This window comes from Protopterus annectens, chromosome 1.part1, assembly GCF_019279795.1.
Source record: "Protopterus annectens isolate FY-2018-M chromosome 1.part1, PAN1.0, whole genome shotgun sequence".
In the NCBI taxonomy this organism is placed as follows: domain Eukaryota; kingdom Metazoa; phylum Chordata; order Ceratodontiformes; family Protopteridae; genus Protopterus; species Protopterus annectens.
Window position 1 is genome coordinate 483,253,245 of NC_056726.1, and position 20,228 is coordinate 483,273,472.

At 42.2% G+C, this 20,228-nt stretch overlaps 1 protein-coding gene across 1 annotated transcript in view; it reads right to left on the reverse strand.

Moving 5' to 3' along the window:
• TARBP1 (TAR (HIV-1) RNA binding protein 1) overlaps positions 1-20,228 on the reverse strand; it is a 2,802,917-nt gene that overhangs the window by 1,004,031 nt on the left and 1,778,658 nt on the right. Inside the window, exon 26 of the mRNA XM_044087106.1 lies at positions 19,843-19,992. Coding sequence (XP_043943041.1) covers positions 19,843-19,992 — 150 coding nt within the window. The remainder of the gene's footprint in view (positions 1-19,842; positions 19,993-20,228) is intronic.

The window sequence follows — 20,228 nt, forward strand, 5'->3', positions numbered from 1 at the left end:
CTACAACAACCATTGCAACTTCTTCTGCTTTTCAAGCTAGACTGCCTATTGATACCATTTGTGCCTCAGCAATATGGGCAAGGCCACATACCTTTATCACTCATTACAAAGTCGATTTGGCCTCCAGGAACAGGGCCTCCTTTGGTTCCACAGTTCTGAAGAATATTCTCCCTTGAGCCACACAAGAAGATGGTGCTAGGGACGCTATCCAAACCTATTAAAAATGAAGGCGAGATAGGACAACATGATACAAAGAAGTTATGTACTCACCATAACGTTCCATATGGGTTGTCCATCTCGCCTTCGTTCTTACATCCCACCCTCCCTCCCCCAGCCCTTTGCTCCTGGAAGACCGAGTTGATACAATGGATCTCGTAAACCAAACAAGTAGCATCAGATCGCAGTGATTACACTTGATTTTTGCTTCCACTTTGGCAAACAGATTAGAACAGGTTTACCATTTCTAGCATCTCCTTATCAATCTTTTGAAGTTATAGAGAAATCTCAAATCATGCAATCTTATTACACACTTCTTGAAGAACTTTCACCAGGAGTTAATTTTTGTGTTGGCTATAGATCCTGCTAAGACCTTCAACATGCAAATTTTAGATTCTTATTTGCTGTGTTACAGAACCTACATTTCACCAAACCTTTTATTAACACAATATGCAGTATTCATTCTAAAATTTCAAATTATATCTATTAAAACAGTATCTTTTATAGTCAACATAAATCAAAATGTTACTAGGTAAGACTGTCCTCTTTCTCCCATTTTAATTTATATACTGAGCCCTTACTTCTTCTATCTTTTTTACAGTCTCTTCTGTTCAGTATCTTGTCTTTAAATTTATAAATCTTCACTTTTTCCATTTAGAGTTTTGCTGACAACATTAACATTTACTATCAGTACCCAGAAAATAATGTGCCATCAATTATCTGCTTATTATGACCAGTTTTTATCACAACGGTCATGCCAACAAAGTAATCCAGCAACTATTCTCAACATTACTTCTTTATAAAATCAGTAAAGTTGTCCTATGGAAATTACTGTTACTGTTGAAGCAGTAAGACGCACATCATTAATGATCTCAACTAAAACACTGTACACGATACCTGGCTATACCTCAGATGATCAGAGTTCAACAAATGGCTTGGGTGCTTGAAGTGCCAGATGATGGGATGGTGGGAGTGAGTGGCAGATGCTAGCTCAACCATCTTGGAGGGAGGGATTAGTGATTCTGGTCAGCCTACTGCCACCATGCAAACGAATGTGAGCTTTATCCAACCAAGAGTGATGATATCTCTCTGTAGCATGTATGTGTGTGTTTATGCATGTGTGTAAACACTCACATGATAAGGGCAGGCATAGCTGAGCCTTCCACATTGAGGTGAGTGATTGCATCAGCTATAACTGGGCCTTCCATGCTGAGATGATTGATCAAGTCAGCTACCAGGGAGGTGGGGACAGGGTCAAAGTATAAAAAGCAGTGATGGCTGCCAAAATAATGACTTTGAATGGGTTGGAAGTTGATTTTCATGAATTAATGGACTAATGTATTGCAGGAAGCTGAGGGGCAGCAGGGAGTGGAGGAAACAAAAAATTCAGTGATACCTCAACCTTCAAAACAGACAGAGCATATTACAAAACAACATCCCTAGATTTCCTACCTATGCACTACTTTAAAATCTGTCAGGTTTCTATTTCAATCCCAAAATTTGCAAATCCTTTTATTAGATTTTCATTATTAAGGTTTAGAGAAAAAATCCTACTTGAAGCATCCCAAGTAAGTGTTCATATCTGTATCACTAAATCAGAACATGATATTGGCTAACCAGTTTATAGTAATAATGCATTTACAATATTCTTGTTATCACCCATATCAATAAAGCAGCATTATGCAAGTTTTTAAGATGTGGCTATCCAAAAAGGGCATCTCATGTTGACTGCCAGTACAAGTTACTTAACAGCTACCTTTAGAATGATGTGTGCATTTTATTTTAGGACTTTCTGACTTAAACAGATGTGTCCTTAAGATTAACAACTCTAGGCAGCATGAGGTGATTTCTGATTAATTAGTGCATTTGGAGGGAACCATTTTGTAAGCAGAACCTACTGCCAGAATTATCAGTTCTGTACCAGTATATCTCAGATGGGATTTGTGCCTTTAACTAATAGCCCACCAGCTAGCATTAAACTTCTACACACTGTGGTGAGTTTTGACTGAACAATGTCCAAAAAGTCACCCTGAATACCAAGTGAACACCTCAGTCTCTACTTTCTGTGTTCTCTAGAGATGCTAGACCCAAAGAAATGCTGACATTTAATTACTTCGAGTTAGGCGTTAGTAGCTAAGGGAAATGTTTATAGAGCCTACTCCAACATTTGGTAATTAAGAAAGTTCAATAAGTTCCAGTTCTCCAGATATGAACTCCAAATCTTAGATGTACCAACTTCAGTTTTCAGATAAGTTACAAAGATTTGCTAAGTTATGTGCATACCTCTCAACATTCCAGTTGTTTGCCTCATATTTTTACTCTGTTTCTCAATTTTTTTTCTGGTAATTCACTGGCAAATCATTGAGGACTGAAGTTAGAAAATAATGGCATATATTTGAGTTTCAGACTTCATAGCCTTCAGAAAATTCATGCTAATGCAAAACCTGCTACTCCAACTTTATAAGAGCAATATTTAAAATGTGTCCCTATTTTTGGACCTTTGTGTCACCCCCCTCCCCATTATTTGTGGCTTTGCCCAGAGTTCTTGCTCTAAGCAGTTGAGAAGTATGGTTATATGCTAATTCCAGTTGACGTCAGTGGCAGTAAATGTCTCCTATGGCATACACTCCAAAGAAAAGTAACCACCACTCTCTTGAAAAATTCATTTAATGGCAGAGACCTACAAATAGCTGTTAAGAAACAGGATGGGGTAAATTTAGTCTTAATATTTTTTATTTTTGTTAGTGCACTGCCTTTCATTTTTCAAGCACTTTATTTCCCTCTCACAACGTGTTTCTTGTTTTTAAACTGTTGTTTCAGCTGTTTTGGTAGAAGAGACATTTCCTGGAAAGAGAACTTCCACTGTCTCTTGGAAAAGGGTCAAGAAACATTTGCCTGACATTTTGTATTGCCTCACCTTTTTTTTTTTTAATTGTGCTAAAACCTTTTGCAATTGAATATATGACAAACACTGCCCAGAAAAGGACTGGCATCCCATGGGAAAGTATAAACTCTTAGCTAAGCAAAGTAATTACAAAACCAGAGACTTAGCATTTCATAAAGTGGGAGCCTACATTACCTGTGTGACTTTTGAGATGGTCTGTCTGGGATGCGTCTGCTGCCTTTTGAGTGATACCCTCTACTCTTTTCATCTCATACTGTCCTGGTACTATGCGGGTCTGGTATAGTTCACTGACCATTCCAAGAGCAGCAGATGTAGACACCTCCTTACCAAATCTATCAACTTCTCTATCTATAAAATTTTGATTATTATGTGCAGTTGGAATTTGCCTGACATTCTTATTCTAAAGAAGCATGGTCATCTACCAGATTTATTTGCAGCTACAGTCCTAAAGGATTCTGGAAAATAGTTCAAGTTTCTTGAGAGCTGGTACATGAACAACAGGTTCCAAGGATTCCCAAAAGTATTACAAAAAGATTTCATAAAGTGTGGAATGGCTAGAAGCTTTGGCTACTCTTTTTTTAAGAGCTGAACACATCTTCTTTTGGGGATGATAACTTTCTGGTAGCCATATCAAATGATATTTCATAAGACTGAGAGCTTTCTGAAAGGACACATCTCCAGAAGCCCTCAGCGCCCTCATCCATGTCACATCAAACTTGCAGTCGGCAACAAACTTAGTCAGCCAAAGGCCTTTTGCATTAGCCTTGACGTCAGAGAAGTACATCCTGAATAGGAGAGGTCCCAACACTAAGCCCTGTGGCACACCACTAGTAATTGGCCTCTTACTGGATCTGGATTCATCCACTCTAACATGTGTCCTGTCTGTGAGTCATCTGGCTATCCAGCTTGTGTCGCAGAGATTCATGCCCAGTTTTGTGAGTTTATCTATAATACCAGAGTAGGGAATCGTGTCAGAAGCTTTATCCAGTTCAAGGTAGGCAGTATGCACTGTTTTACCCTCATCCGTAGCCCTACTGACTTTCTCAAAGAAGTCAACCAGACTGAGCAGACATGACCTGCCCTTGACAAAGCCGAACTGGGTTGGGTCTGGTGTTTGCAGACTTTCTATGTTGTTATTTATCAGGGCCATTCTTTACATGGCCTTACATACAAGACTAGTCAAACTTATGGGTCTGTAATTTCCTGGGTCTGTTGATGGTCCTCCTTTATGCAGAGGGATGACTGTTTGTCTTCCACTCCACAGGGACAAATCCAATCTGGAGGATGTGGTTAAACAGAGATCCTAGTTGGCCAAATAGGTCCTGTTTCAAGCTATTTAATAGGCATCCTGGGATACTGTTGGGACCCATTAAAGCCATGTTTTTAGCTTTAGAAAGCATAGTGACAACCTCAGGATTCACCTATTCCCTTTTCTTTGCCTATGCTCTGATACCAATCCCTGATAGGGAAGGCAATCTCTAGCCTGAAGTCCAAATATATTCTTGGCCTTTCCCAAGATTTTTGGGTTAACCTTCTTGATTTTGAAAAGAACCTTGAGAATTAGGAGTAGGGGAGGGAATGTGTACAGAATCTCAGCTTCCAGGAGAAATACACCATGTCCATTTTCCAAGCTTCTAGATGTGGAATTCGAGAACAAAACAGTCTAAGCTTCCTGTTTTGAATGGAGGCAAAGAGATCTATCTAAAGACTACCTCACTGAGGGGCAATCTGCATGAAGACCTCTCTATATAACATCCATTTTTGAGGGTCTGTTCAGGATCTGCTCAAGTAATCTACAACTGAATTGCTCTCCAAGCAGATGTAAACTTCTAGCAAGGACAGGTTGTGCTGTATGGTTATGTCCCAAGCAATCACTGCAAGTCTGCAAAGGCAGAAGGAATCTAGTCTTGCCTCCCTTGTTCATGTACCACATAAATGTAAACAGACAGAGAGGACCTGAAGACCACAGATGATGCAAGTACTGTATACTTACAATCACTGCCTTCATTTCTCTGACATTTGTGCATTTCTTCCTGGTCCTTTTAAGACTACACATCTTGGACTTTTACATTCATAGAATAAGCTCCTCAAACCAGGTCTGAAGCATCTATATACAAGTCTGTAGGAGTGGAAGGAACCAGAAAGGGCACTCCAGGAATGAGCAATATCTGGTTGATCCACCAATGAAACCCCCCCTTGATGAATGACAAGAAAATAACTGAGAAGTTCACAGGATGGCAATGCTGTGTCCATATAAATTTGAGATACCCCTGCATTTTCCTCATATGAGTACATCCCAAGGAATCATTAGAATAGAGAAGACCAAAAACCCCAGGGCTCTCAAGATCTCTCTCTTCCTGCTGAGTTCACAGCTAGAGGAATAAGAGATTGAAAGCATTTTTTTAGCAATATAATTTTGTCCTAAGGAAGAAAGGCAGTAATTGACATGCAACTGAGCCTGCAATAGAGAAACACCAGATCTTGGGAGGGAACCAGATTGTACTTCTTGAGGTTTAAGGAAAACCTCAGACTGTGAACCAGATTTGTTTGTAAACCTGAGGTCCAGAAGGAGTTTTTCACTCATAGGAGTCTGAAGGAACAGGTCATGTAAGTAAGGGAAAATCTATATTCCCTGGACCCTGAAGAAAGCAACAACTGGAGGGAAGGGACAAATCCAGTATGGGTCTCCATTTTTTCCAGGAACCAGGATGTCCCTAGGTCTGAGAGAACAGCTGGCACATCAGATTTCATTTTCTTAAGCTTATTTTTCAGATAATGTAGGACATCTGAGCGGGAAGCACTGGATTTCATTCTAATGTGTGCAAGGGGCTTTTAGTCTTTGTCTTCACTTAAGATTTATCTTGAAAATCAAACAGTTCCAAACAGTCTTGGAAACAAAGGACTGCCAAGTAATATAATGTCTTAATCATAATTGGCTCCTAGGTAAAATAACCATTTAATATGGTTGTCCCTGTCTCACATTTTTCCATCTAAGTTGACATGAAATAGGGTTGATTTTAGTCAAAAATTATGAAAAAACAGGAAGTTTCCTCAGTGGGGGATACTAACCTGCCTTAAGCAAATGAGACTGGCAACAACTGTATGCCTGACAGACCAACACAAAACACAAGTTTAGTGTTCAGGCTGGGAGCGAGAACGTTCTGAGGTTCTTATGCACCACTTAGCCTTGGAAAGTTCTGGTCATATGTCAGATGTACAGCATGAAAGGAAAATGCCTAGACTTTGGTACACTGGTCAGTTGTGCTTCCATCCCAGACAGGATATCCCATTTGTTAGTAATACTGCAAAAGTGATCACAAGAAAGGATCTGGCTAGGCTTATAAATGCCCTAGGGCAGATAGCCTAGTATGAACCTATGAACCTATATACTGTTGCTGTATTCCAAGTAGACAACCAGCGAAAAAAAATACATTATGTACTCACCATAATGTTCCATTTGAGTTGTTGATTCTCATTTGTCTTCAACCTGAGGGACCCGGATCTGGCCACAGATCCGACTTGGCTGCATACTTCAGCTTTGTATCCAAGCTCCAAGCTCCTCCCCTACAAATAATGTCCCTGTCTCCCTCCTTCTTCGGATCAAGTTTGTTGCAAAAAAAAAAAAAAAAAAATTGCAGAATCCCAATGTAAAAGAATATGCCCATAACAAACTGGCATCAACACAAAAGGTCTAAAAAGGGAAAAACAAGCCCAACGAGGTGGAGCTAAGACTTTTCCATCCAGTCCATTATGCAGCCCACACAAGGCAGAGGGAAGGAGGGAGGGACAGTTGAAGACAAATGAGAATCTACAACACAGATGGAACGTTATGGTGAGTACATAACTTCTTTATCTGATGATGTTGTTCTCATTTGATCTTCAACCTGATGGACAGAGCCCCCAGCTGCCAATAAACCCCGAAAGGTCCTCATAGAAGGATGTTCCGGAACACGGCTGAGCCAACAAATGCCACTGGAAAGGAGATGCAATTTATAATGGGAAATAAATGTGTGTGCAGATGTCCAGGTAACTGCAGAGCAGATACCATCTAAGGAGACCCTGGACCAAAAGGCGGCAGAAGTCACAACAGACCTGGTGGAATGTACCCGGACATGCCCTGGAGGAGATAACCCTTTGGCTCGATAGGCCAAGGAGATGCATGCAGAAATCCATAGAGCAATACTAACGTTAGAAACTGGCTTACCAAGAAAGATTTAGAAAAAGATACAAAGAGTTATCAGACTTGCGAAAGGATTTTGTTCTTTGCAAATAAAAGTGCAGTTGCCTGTGAACAATGAGCATGTGCAACATGTACTCTCCCTTATTCTGTAAATTCGGAAAGAACACTGGCAAATTGATGACCTGGTTAATATTAGACTCTGATGCCACCTTTGGTAGAAAAGGTGGATTAGTCCGCAGTGACACCATATCTTTATAGAATACCATATAAGGGGGCTTGATAGATAAGGCTCGGATCTCAGAAACCCTCTTGGCTGAGGTAATCTGAACTAAAAACGCCATCTTCCATGACAAACTGCAAGTCAACTGTGGCCGCTGGTTTGAAAGGAGGAGAAACCAGGACCTGCAACACTAAGGTGAGATCCCAAGGGGGCATTGGGTCCTTAACCGGAAGCCTGAGAAGGAAGGTACCTTTCAAAAACACAATACAAAGTTTGGAAGAAGCCAAAGAAGCCAAATTCTCATCTATGTGAAACTTAGAAACTGCTGCCAATTGCACCTTAACTGCAGAGAAGCTAGCACCATGATTAAAATATCTGCCAAAAACTCCAAAATGGCCAGAACTGGCGCAGTGAAAGGATCAAGGTCATGTTGAAAGGCCCAGATGAAGAAATACTTCCATTTACTTGAATAAACCTTCCTTGTAGAAGATTTGTGAGCCACTACCAATATCTTCTTGACAGGAGAAGACAGACCAGAAGTCCTCACTATCATGCAAACTGGAGCATCGAAGCCATGAGCCTCAGGCTAAGTCCGGGTAAGAGATCCTGGAGGGATGTGTGATCAGATACAGAACTGGATCTAGTGTCCAATGTGGACACACTGCATGAGACCACAGAGAGGGAAACCAAACTTGGCAAGGACAGAAAGGGCAGTGAGGATCACTGAGCTCCCCAGCCGTCAAGCTTTCTCAATGAACTTGGATATTAGAGGAAGCAAAGGATAAGCATACAGTAGACCAGAGGGCCAAGCATGAACTACAGCATCTCTGGGAGCTCCCTCAGAGGAGGGTTCAGACCAAAATACTCGCTGCACTCTGCACTGGACGGAGAGGCGAAGAGATCGCAGCAAGGCTGACCCCACTTTAGAAAGATCTGTTCCGCTACTAAAGGATTCAGAGACAACTCATAAGGCATCAGAATAGACCTGCTGAGCTTGTATGCCAAAATGCTGGACCTCCCTGGAATGTGCGATGCCACCAGAAAATGGCTGGTGGAGACCGCCCAATCCCACAATCTCATGGCTTTACAACAAAGGGGATAAGATCTGGTCCTCCCAGTTTGTTGATGTACCAGACTACTGACATATTGTCCATCTGTATGCCAATAGTCCCTGGAGGAAGGTAGCCATATAGTGCTTGCAATGCCAGAAGCACCACCCTCATCTCCCGGACACTTACGTATATGCAGATTGGTCTCCAGGGAAGACCAAGTGTCTTGGACCATCCTTCTCATGCAATGCTCCCCCCATGCCAGCAGGGAGGCATCCATGGTCACAGTGGTAGTGGGGGAGAGAAGAACAAATGGATGACCCTGAAGGAGGTCCGGGGATTGAAGGCACCAAAGAAGGGAGTCCTTGCAAGCATGTGACAATCTAACAGGATGTGACAAGGGAAGGTCTAGCAGGGACCACTGAATGGCTAAAGTCCAATGAAGAATCCTCCTGTGAAGGCGTGCTGTTGGAATAAGAGTGATCATGGCCACCATGGACCGCAATACCTGAAGAAGTGAATCTGCTGGGGTAAGTTTGGCTTGAAAGATGTAACTCGTGTGATGTCAGAGCGATAGTAGTCTGCCCAGAGGCAGAAACATCCTGCCATGGGTAGTGTCTATTTGGGCTCCTATGCAGTCGAAAACCTGCATTAGTGCCAGCTGAGATTTGTTGAGGTTTATGGTTATGCCCAGGTGATGGACGGTCTGGAGAAGATCTCTGGCCTGGATTAGTCGATGCCTGGAGGGAGTGGATAAGAGCCAATCATCCAGGTAGGGGAAGACCTGAAACCCCTGCAGCCGCAGGTGAGCCACCACTACGCAATCACTTTGGTGAACACCCAGGGGGTGGTGGTGAGCCCAAAGGTTAGCACTCTGAACTGAAAATGAATGGCTTCTAGACGGAAGTGGAGGAATATCCAGGAACGCCTGTTCATCTTGATAGTATGCATCTTGAAGGTACACCAAGCAAATCCAGCCATTTATCTGCAGGAAGGGCAGAATAGATTGAAGGGTGACCATGCGGAATTTCATCTCAGCAACCAAAAGGTTCAGGGTTGAAAGACCCAGAATAAGTCTTAAATCCCCCATTTTCTTTGGCACCAAAAAGAACCTGGAATAAATGCCTAATCTGGACTGGTCTGGGGGGGACGGGCTGGATGACTCATTTTTTGAGCAGCCTGGAAACTTCTATGGCTGCCTGCATCCAATGCACTAGTGGAGCATCTGGGAGGTGTTCGGGAGGGATTGGGGGTTGAATAAAGTGGATAGAGTATCCTCTGGATATTATCTGCAAAACCCAACGATTGTTTGTTATTGACTCCCAGGCTGTTGGGTGCAGAGACAGGCATCCCCCGACTGCCTCCAGAGATAAGCAATCAGGCCACCCTTAAGGGGCTGCTTCGAGGGTCCATCCGGAAATGGATCCCAAGACCCTTGGATCCTTGGGCCCCTTCTGCCATGGGGGTGGCATCTGTCATATCCCCCTCTGCCTCTGGGGGAAGGTGAATCTTGAGGATCCTGGTAAGAGCCTTGATATTTCTGGAACCACATCTTCTTCACCTCACACTGATTCCTAGAGGAGGACTGTTGCAGGATGGAGAAGTGGATCCCGATGGCAAATAAGATCTTCCCATCTTTCTCGCTCTGGACCAAGGTATCTCGAACTGTTTGACCAAACAGGGTGGAATCACCATAGGGAGCACTTGTAAATGACACCCTGAAGGACTCCGAGAAAGCAAAAAGCCAGAGCCAGGCGTGAGGCCTGATGGCAACTCCTGTCCTAGCCGCCCTAGAAGCACCTCCCATAACGTGTGATAGTATCCTCAATGAAGTATTCGATATTGATGGTGGCCATACAGGAGGAGAACACCTTCTTCTCTGCTGACATGGACCTGTGGCAGACTCAACGACCAGGTCTTGCTATAGTCTGATGACATGTGCCAAGTACTTCAGTGCACATAAGGCGAATGTGGCTAAGGCGTAAGCCTGCTTTCCGAAATGGTCCATGGCCCGAGACACCCTGGCTGGAGGATGGACCGTACAGCTCACCTGTGCGAGCCCTTTTTTGGTGGCTGCTGCAACCACCTTGACATCAACCGAGGATCCCTTTGATCAATGCTGCCTATCTGATGGGGTGCTGAGTACTTTCTCCAGGCACTTGGGGATAGGCTCAAACGATATCCGGTTCCTTCCATGCCCTAGATGAAATCAGATCCACAAGGGGATCCGTGGAAGTGAATACCCAGGAGGTAGAGGGTCCTGTGCCAAACGCCTCCAGGAATACTGATTCATCCAATTTGGGTTTCTGAGTAGACCACCCACAGCGTTGACGCAGTATTTCCCTGATGTCTCCAAAGGAGACAGCCTCCAGGGGTGATCCGGGGGAGCCCTCCCCTTCCTTCAAGATGGTATCTTCTATGAGGGACTCTGGGCGGGGAGTTCAAGTGCCTCCTCTTGCACATGTGCTTCTGAGGGGCTACTCAGGGGGAAATTCCTGGGAGGACTCGGAATCCTCGAGGAGTTCTCGGGGGGAACCTCCTGGGTCAAAGGGGCAACTGGCTGTCCCTGAGGGGGCACAATGGCAGACTCTGGCCCAGAAAAAGAGGGAGCCAGGATGGACCCCAAGGATGATAGTGACAAGGTTCTCAAAGGGTCCAAGAAGACCCTATCCACCACATTGAAAGCAGAAGGCAAACGGATCCCTGAAGCCGGGATGCCCACGGCCAGATCCAATGCCCCCTGTGCAGAGGGAGGAGCCGGAGCCGAGCCTTCCAGCACTGAAACTCCGAGAAGAAGAGATGACTCTGAAGGCCTCAAAGTCAACGCTATCCCCTCAGACCTGACACCCAGGCTTCAGCTCTGAGAGACAGTCGGCTCCGATCAACTCAGGGCAACAGTCGGCGTTGAGGTACCTGGAACCATTGGTGCCGACCTGACACCGGGGAACCTCAGATTCAATTACTCTGAAACTGGAGGTCGGATTGGAGAAGGAGTAATTGGTAAGGAGGTGGACTGTATGCCTCAGGCCCTGGAAGGGGACGGAGCAGGCAGGACTCCCAACAGAATCTGGGCTTGGATGAATTTCCGCATCATCCTGTCCACCTCAACTTCCGACAGACTCCAGGAGGATCATTTGGAAGAGGCCACAGCCCCGGACCTGGAGTGGCACCCAGGAGAGGCCAAGAAGGGAGAGTGGACCCAAGTGACCTCCGGCTCTGGCAAGAAGCAAGGCGACCGAAGCCGAGGGTAACCTGGGCTCGGATCCAGGTGAGATTTGGCCGGGGGCTCGGCCGAAGAAGCTTGATTGGAGGACCACTTTCTAGGCCGATCCTGCTCCTTATAGCAGTGTTTCTCACCATCCCTGGCCCTCTTGGGCAGGAAGTTGAGTTCCAGAGGCCAGGGCGGAGGAAGATGAAGTGGAGGCCTCAGAAGAAGAAGGGGGAAGGAGGCCTTTTAAAATGTGCTTATTGCCCCTGTTGATCAATGCACGGGGGTTGAAGCCCACGCAGATCGAGCAGGAGGTGTCCAGGTGTGGAAAACCCAGACATACTATGCACAGAGTGTGGCCATCAGAAGGGGGTAGTTTATGGCCACACAGTGTGGATTTCCTAAATCCCAGCTTAGGAGTCTCAGCCATCCCTATAGGAAACAAAGTCACACACACACACACACACACACACACACACACACACACGCACGCACGCACGCATGCACGCACACACACACACATGCTCACAGATATAGGAAGGGACAGCGAGACAGGGAAAGGGATTTTTTTTTTGTACAGACCCAACGGGAAGGGTGAAAGGACAGAGAGAAAGAGAGGGAGAGAGATAAGAGAAGAAAGAAACAAAAAAACTTTCACTCACCCACTGAAAAAACTTGGGGCTGAAGGATCATGCTGCTGTTTGAATGCACAGCAAATGAGATCTGAGGGGAGAAGGGAGACAGGGGCATTATGGGTAGGGAAGGAGCTTGGATCAGAAGCTGAAGTATGCAGCCAAGTCGGATCCATGGCCGGACCAGAGACTCTCAGGTTGAAGATCAAATGACAACAACATCAGATCATGTGATAAAAAAGGCACTGCAAAAAAGGTCAGGGCTTTGTCTGAAACATAAATTCAGCCTTGAAAATGCTGAGAGAGCTGGGACAAACAAAACACTAGTTCAGAAATTAAAAACTAATGCTATGCTGTGGTGTTAGAACAAGCATGGTTTCAGAGAAGTTTGAGCTCTCAAGGGAGATCAAGGAAGTGCAAAAGGTAGCAGAAGCCTTTTAACTAAAAACGGAAGATTACAAAATCCACAACCACATGACACTATTGGTAAACACAGACAAAAAAAGACTGTAAAACTACAGAAATGGCTTTAGAAAACAGAAACTATTACAAATAGACCATTACAAAATGAGCTAGCAGAAGTGGAAACAGTTGCTCATGGTTTTCAAGAAAGTCATAAAGAAAAAACTAAGCCAGCAACAAGTGAGCCATGAAAAAATGTAGTTTATTAAAAGTACTTAAGACTTCATAAAAAGCTTAATTTAACAGACCGGTTTCGGCCTGGATTTAACCTGGCCTTCTTCAGTGTATAACAGAAAAAAGCTTACCAAGTGAAAAAAGTCTTATATAGTAAAACAAAACATTTGATTGGCTGACAAGAAACATCATAGTCATTAAACTCATGAATATTCATGTTACACTAAGTAATATTTAGACATCACAAGAATTTAACTCATAAATATTCATTAAGCCCTGGATTAAATAGGGCACCAAGTTTGGTAATCCATTTCTTTTCTTTTGTATCAAGTTTATGGTGCCAACCAGATTTATGGGTTTGATCACCAATGAGTTTATCAATAATAATAAAATGAAATTTAGCTGTTTGATGTTTGAGTGTGTGTTTATATAAAGCATTGGTAGTTCTTTTGCATTTAATGTCACTCAAGTGCTCTGACATACGTAACCTGAAAGGCCGAGAGGTCTGACCTATATAAAAAGAGTGGCAACTACAACAAGCCATATAGATAGCCCAGTCAGTGTTACAGTTGGCAAAAAATCGAATGTCATATACTGTGCTACTATTTCTACTACTAAATTCTTTTGATTTCAGAATATGTTTGCAGTTAATGCAATGACCACAAGGGAAACAGCCAATAAGTTTGTCACCCATAATGGTGGTCTGATATAACTGAGGTAGTACAGAATCAGAATGATGTTTGTAATGATTGAAATGTGCTGCTAGGTTTTTTCCTTTACGAAAAGAAAAAGAACATACATTGGGAATTATCGTATTAATATTACCATCCGCCTTCAATATGTTCCAATTGTCCGTAATTATGTCCATAAATCTATTAGTATTTCTACCAAATGTTGTAGTGAAACATAATATATTTTTTGACAAAGGTTTCTTCTTATATGTCAATAGATCATGTCTACGTAGACCCGAAACATGGTTTTGGGCCATGGTAACATACCCTGAACTGTAGCCCCTATTCATGAATCTATGGTATAGATCCTGAGAATGATGTTTAAAACTAACATCATCCGAGCAATTACGTCTGATTCTAATAAACTGTGATTTAGGAATGTTTCTGGCTATATGTTTTGGATGGTAGCTGGAGGCATGGAGTAAGGTGTTATATTGGGGAAACTTCCTATATACTTCAGTATTCAAGGTATTATCCTGATTTCTTGTGACCAAAATATCCAAAAACATTATGGAGTTCTGGTCATGGGTAATAGTAAATTGTATTCCCCATTTATTGTCATTTAAATATTCCATAAATTCACGGAGATACTCAATGTCAGATCTCTACACCATCCAGCAATCATCCAAATACCTCCGCCAGATATCAATCTCAGGCAAAAACAGATTATGAGTATCATTATATATCATCATATATCAGAATCTCCTCAATGTATGCCAAAAATCTACATAAAATGAAACTAAGACAATTCAAAACACAAAGGAGTCTACCTTAGTAAAGTTCAAAAAAGACTAGAAAAGAGTAAAAACAACTGGTGGTTGAACTTGAAGGGCAAAACAGAAATCGTGCAGAATCCAGATCAGGGCAAAACAGAAATCGTGCAGAATCCAGATCAGGGTACATTTTTAGAGTGACAAACAGAAAATATTACATGACCTGGAAACTATAGATGATGCTATTGTTATCACAAAAAAGAACCAGAATCTATAGAATGAAATGTGCTGGTAAAAGCACAAATCTAAGAGACTGCGAATAAAACACAGAACCCCATGCAAACTTTTGTTTGTGACAGCAAAGTCGTCAAACAGATTACATTCTTGAAACAAAAGCAAGATACTTTGTCCAGCTTATGAAACAAAGGTTAAAAGGGAAAATGAATACAAAAAAAGAAGTTTTGTACAATAACTGAAATAAAGTTTGAACTCCTACAAAGTTAATGTAAAAAAGGCACAGAAGTGTAAGAAAAGTGAATAGACTGCACTGAGACTTTGTATACAGGACATTAGAAGGAAAATGCAGACAGAATGGAAGCCTTGTTAAAGTCCTACAAAACCAGAAATTAAACAAGTTTTACAACATGGTGCCATTCTTGTAAAGACCAGAGGGTGAATATATAAAGCTCAAACCTACAAAAGCTCAGACCTACAGTGTATAAACTAAACTAACTTACCTGAAGATATCAGTTTAACTAGAACAATATGAATAAACATTTGCTTGTCATGTTCAGTTGATAAGAGAAAGTCAAGAACAGAAAGAGTCCAGAAATAGGAAGAGCAATGAAGATGTCTACATCTGAATACCATTAAGCCAACTATAAGGAACGGTGCTAGCTTCAGTAGTCTGTCTGGAGTTACTATGTAATGAACAGTGACTGCATCAACAGTTGAAGTAACAGACTTAGGAACCAGTCAACTAGCCAAAATCTACAAAGCTCAAAGTAATAACGTAGCTGCTTAATTAGATGATACCATCTCAGATGCTATAAAAGTCCAACCACACACGAGTAAAATGAACAAGAAAAAACAAGAACTGAACACCTACATTAAAGACAGTGAAAACAAAATTAATGCTTTTAAGAATAAAGAAAAACTGTCCAACTTGGTGAAACAAAGACAATGCGTTTTTGCAACTAAAGGGAACTGTTCATAAACTCAAATATTAAAACAAATCTGGGCATTTGGTTAGGGACAGTATCAGAAGGTACATTTCTGTTCAATGTGGCATGAATAAACTATTGCAGACAAACAGATTTATGCAAAGAAATCTGAAAATCTTCCACACAATTCATGTTGTGTGATTAATGGTACAAGTATTAAGCAACACAAACACAATTATGTTAGTGTAGAAACAGGCACAATAGGATGAGTGAAAAGTGAGAAAGTTTGAGGGGAACTGAAACCAGGGACAGAAGGAACAGTGTATACAGCCATCGTCAGAACACATAAGATTCTCAGAGTACAGGAATCAGATTGTTTCTGGAACTTCAGACAATCTGGAACTACAAAACCACAACAGAATCAGTGCAATTCTGTCTTTGACTGGTACACTAAGAGAACCAGCCAGTATAATATGAATGGGTACTTGCCCTGGTGAAAAGGTGAGCCAAGAATGATCTTAGATAAAATACGGAAATGCAATTGGGGTTAAAACATGAGTGAGGTTTCTAATCCGACTGCTACTTGGGCTGGGTCAGACAAATCTTGCTACTCTGCCCTAAGGAAGTAATAAGAGGTAAAAAAAAGAAAAATAAATATTAAATGTACTTTGCTTTCATTTCCCTTCACTTCTCCTGGAAATGGCTGCAGTGGCAGCAGCAAAACAGAGAAGACCAAATATGTTTCTGGCTGCAGTGGCAGCAGCAAAACAGAGAAGACCAAATATGTTTCCTTAGCCGCAGATTCCAGCCCATCCTTAGAAGGTCACAAGGTGAGCCAATGAATAAAGATCCTTTTAACACACCCTAGGTCTGTGATATGGCTACATTCAAAGGGCTATGCGAGAAAAACTTGCAAGGGAAGCCATATGAGAGGCATTTATAAGATACATAAACCAGTCAAATAGGCTCCACTTGAGCAACAGTGGTAGCAGCTCTAATGTGAGATCCTGTCAGAAAATGGAGTTTCTCATCCTGCCACAAAGAGTAAATGAAGTGGCCCTACAGATAAAACTCATCTCTGCAGCATGTACATGCAGCCTAATCACTTTTGGATATGACAGAGTGCTTGTTCCCACAGAAGAGGAACATAATGTAGACTAATTAGTAAACTGCAAGCTTTACCTGTTTCACCATCCCAGATCAAGTCAACAAGATTACATTTGTTGCACCAATCTACTCTTACACTTCATGATCCCTCTCACCCTTACTCATGAAACAAAACCTGTAGGTACTTAAATTCATCCAGTAAGGATAGCTGTTCTCCCAAATTCATCCAGTAAGGATAGCTGTTCTCCCAAACTACTGAAACAGACAAGCCTTTTTTTTTTTCAGACGAATACCACATCCCCAAATTTGGAAGCGACAAGTCTTAACCTAGCCACTCTACATTCATCATAAATCAAATAAGTCAATCAAGAGGCCACAGTTATGGCGGATAAACTATATCAGCAGTGAACAACAGAGATATGCTGGTCCACAGAGATAAAGTCTTGCTTGTGAACCAGATAACCTACATTTAGTTAGCAGTGTAGGAACTGAAGCAACAAAGTTAGAGAGGTCCACAGTGAGTCATTGTCACCAGCTCACCAATGCTTTGTGGTGGGGGTGGGGTGGGTGGATCTCAGCTCAGTCCACTGCAAGCTGAAAACCTGGTGGAGCCTGTGCGCCCACATGTGTCACACAAAGCTAAGGATACATTCAAAATAAGGGATATACACATGTACATGAGTGTGCATCACCCAGGTTTGACACATCCCAGCTGCTACAGGGTTAACATGGTTGAAGGTAAACAAAAAATGTTAGTGATTACTTGGATGATGGCTCCTTTCCTAGATGATGGCACTCAAAGGTGGAAAGCTGATGTTAAGCAGGCACTAGGAAGAAAAAGACACAGGAAATAATTTCATCTAGACACCCTCCCAGTTTTGAAAATTGCTAACAGAAGTAGAAAGAGGAAACATCCTGAATAGAGCCTAACATGCACCTTCAATGAATTTGACTTGCTGCACAGACAACTCTCACTGTTTACATAAATGGAATGGACAGTACTCAGCAGTAACAAAAGTGGCTTCACTACTCTTAGATGAGAGTAAAGTGAAAAGGTTTCAATTCACTAAATAGAATTCCACAATATATAACTCATGAATTGCAGTTCTCCATAGGGAATCACTGGCAATGTTGCATCTGTTTGTGCACTAGCAGTGCTTCTAAGTTTGTTTTTTCTTTTTCCTTCGGGTTTGTGCAACTCCGCATACATCTGAAGACAGTGTAAGGTGAGGTGGGGTGGAAGGGGCTTGTCCTGGCCCTCAGCAAAATACATTCTACTCTTATCTAGTTGAAGCTCAGATGAGTTTGTTTTGTCTAGTTATTGTTTATTCCTGCAATACCTTACAACTCACATGCTGAGCCTTCTCCAAGTCAGCAAAACAACTGTAGAGTGGATTAGCAAACACTCACAATGCCTTACATGACAACAGATGGGAAAAGACATGGTCCACTTTTCCATGACTAGAAAGAATCTGTATGATTTCTCTTGAATATAAGGTTTGCCTGCAGGCCTGAGTCTCCTCTCCAGCAATCTTGCTAGACTTTTTCTGGGCAGCCAAGGAATGTGACCTTGATATAAATGGAGCATAACTTCTACTCCCCGCCCATTAAAGATGGTGACCAGTATCCCACTTCACATGCCCAGTGATGGAAATCTTGAATATCCACCATTATGACTCAATAACCTCAGCATAATTTAAAACACTGTCACAATTTCATTGCAATAAGATTTGATGAATGGATCTCATCTCACAAATAAGTCTCTGTTCATAGGCTACCCTCACTGGCCTGGCTCTCCTACATCTAGCTACCCAATGCCCTGCACAGTGAATTGCATTCATCAACTAAATGGTAAACAGTTGAAAGCTTTGCCCCCCCCCCCCCCGCTTTACCACTGTCCAGAATATGTGTCCTTAGGTCTGATGGCACCACCACAAAGCAGATCATTAAACTTTAGGATTCAAGAGTCTCTGGTGCCAGGTACAGTTATGAACATTTTTGTATGGCTGAACATGGTGTTTGTTATGGACAAAACACTGCTTGCACAGAATGTTAACAGCTTACAAGTCAAATTCAAGAGCAGGAGGCTGTTGCTCATAGTCATACCACTCCAAGTAACTCCATTCTTCTCCACCATTGCTGAAGTCTCAAAATGAGACTTCAGAATTGTTATGCTGTACTCTCAAGTACCTCATCCATCTTCAAAAAGGATGAATACGCCATACAGATGTTTGGTCTTAGGCACCAAAAACTGCTACTGTCTTCCTCTCTCTGACTCATAGCTGCTGGTATGAGGTATCTCTTTCATTAAGGAAAAAAATACAAAATTAGTGGACCTCAACTGAAAATTTGGAAGTATCTTCAAACATGCTTGTAACTTCTCATGAGGAGCATCTCCACATATATAGAGCAACCACATCTGAGAGGCAAATCTGGTTCCAAAACAAACATGTAAAGAACAAGGTCCAACTACATGTAGAAGATACATTTACATATCCTGCACCATCTCAAGCTCCTACCGTTTCCATGGATTCACGTTCCACTTCCCTTTAGATTCTCTATCCAGGATCTAGGCTTTATGAATCCATCCCACTTTGGCCTACCATCTGACTGGCACAGGATCTGACAACAATCATGTCAAGCTTTGCTACTCCAGGTTACATGGATAGTCCAGCCAAGAGGGATCTGATGGAAACCATCCTTAGGCTTGGCACCAGTTGCCCTAATCTAGGTATGGCCTTCTTAGACTGACTTCAGACTGTCATGGGGCCTTTTCTTGTGTAGTATTCTTTCTTTTGCCTCTCACCAATACATGTGAGCTAAAGGAGGTCATACCAGAAGCACAAGGCTCCAAAACAACAAAGCTGGGTGGTTCAATGGCCAGGCAAATCCTTCCACCAAAACAGGTCATGATCACTGTGCAGAATGTACACGTTTCAATAAATTATTTTGCAGTAAGTTTACAAATGCCATTCTCACTATACTACATCATGTTATAGGTTTTCTCTCCAGGTGGCTAAGATACATCCCAGGACAGCAATTAAAAATAAAAAAATAAAAAAAAAACATGATAATTACTCACATAGGAAAAGCAATTCCAAAACATGTCAAGGAACTGTGGGTAGGAATGCAGAAGTAAAATGATAGTCCATTCTATTAAGTACTTCACAGAGGCTTGATTGTTGCTATAGCCAGCTTGATAAATCGTGTCTACTATTTTGCTCACAAATTCCTACAAAGCAAGAAAAACATTCACTGTTAAACCCTTTTCAAATTTAGAGTCAGAGTCAAATGAAAGAGCAACTAATAACCTCTAAAACTGCAAAAGCTATATCTTAATTATATTAAAACAAAATAAGAAGTTATGTACCTACCATAACGTTCCATGTTAGTTGTCTTCTCTCGCCTTCTTTCTTGCTTGATGGGTTCGGAGCCGATCCCTCGGCTCCGACTCGGCACTTGCTAAGC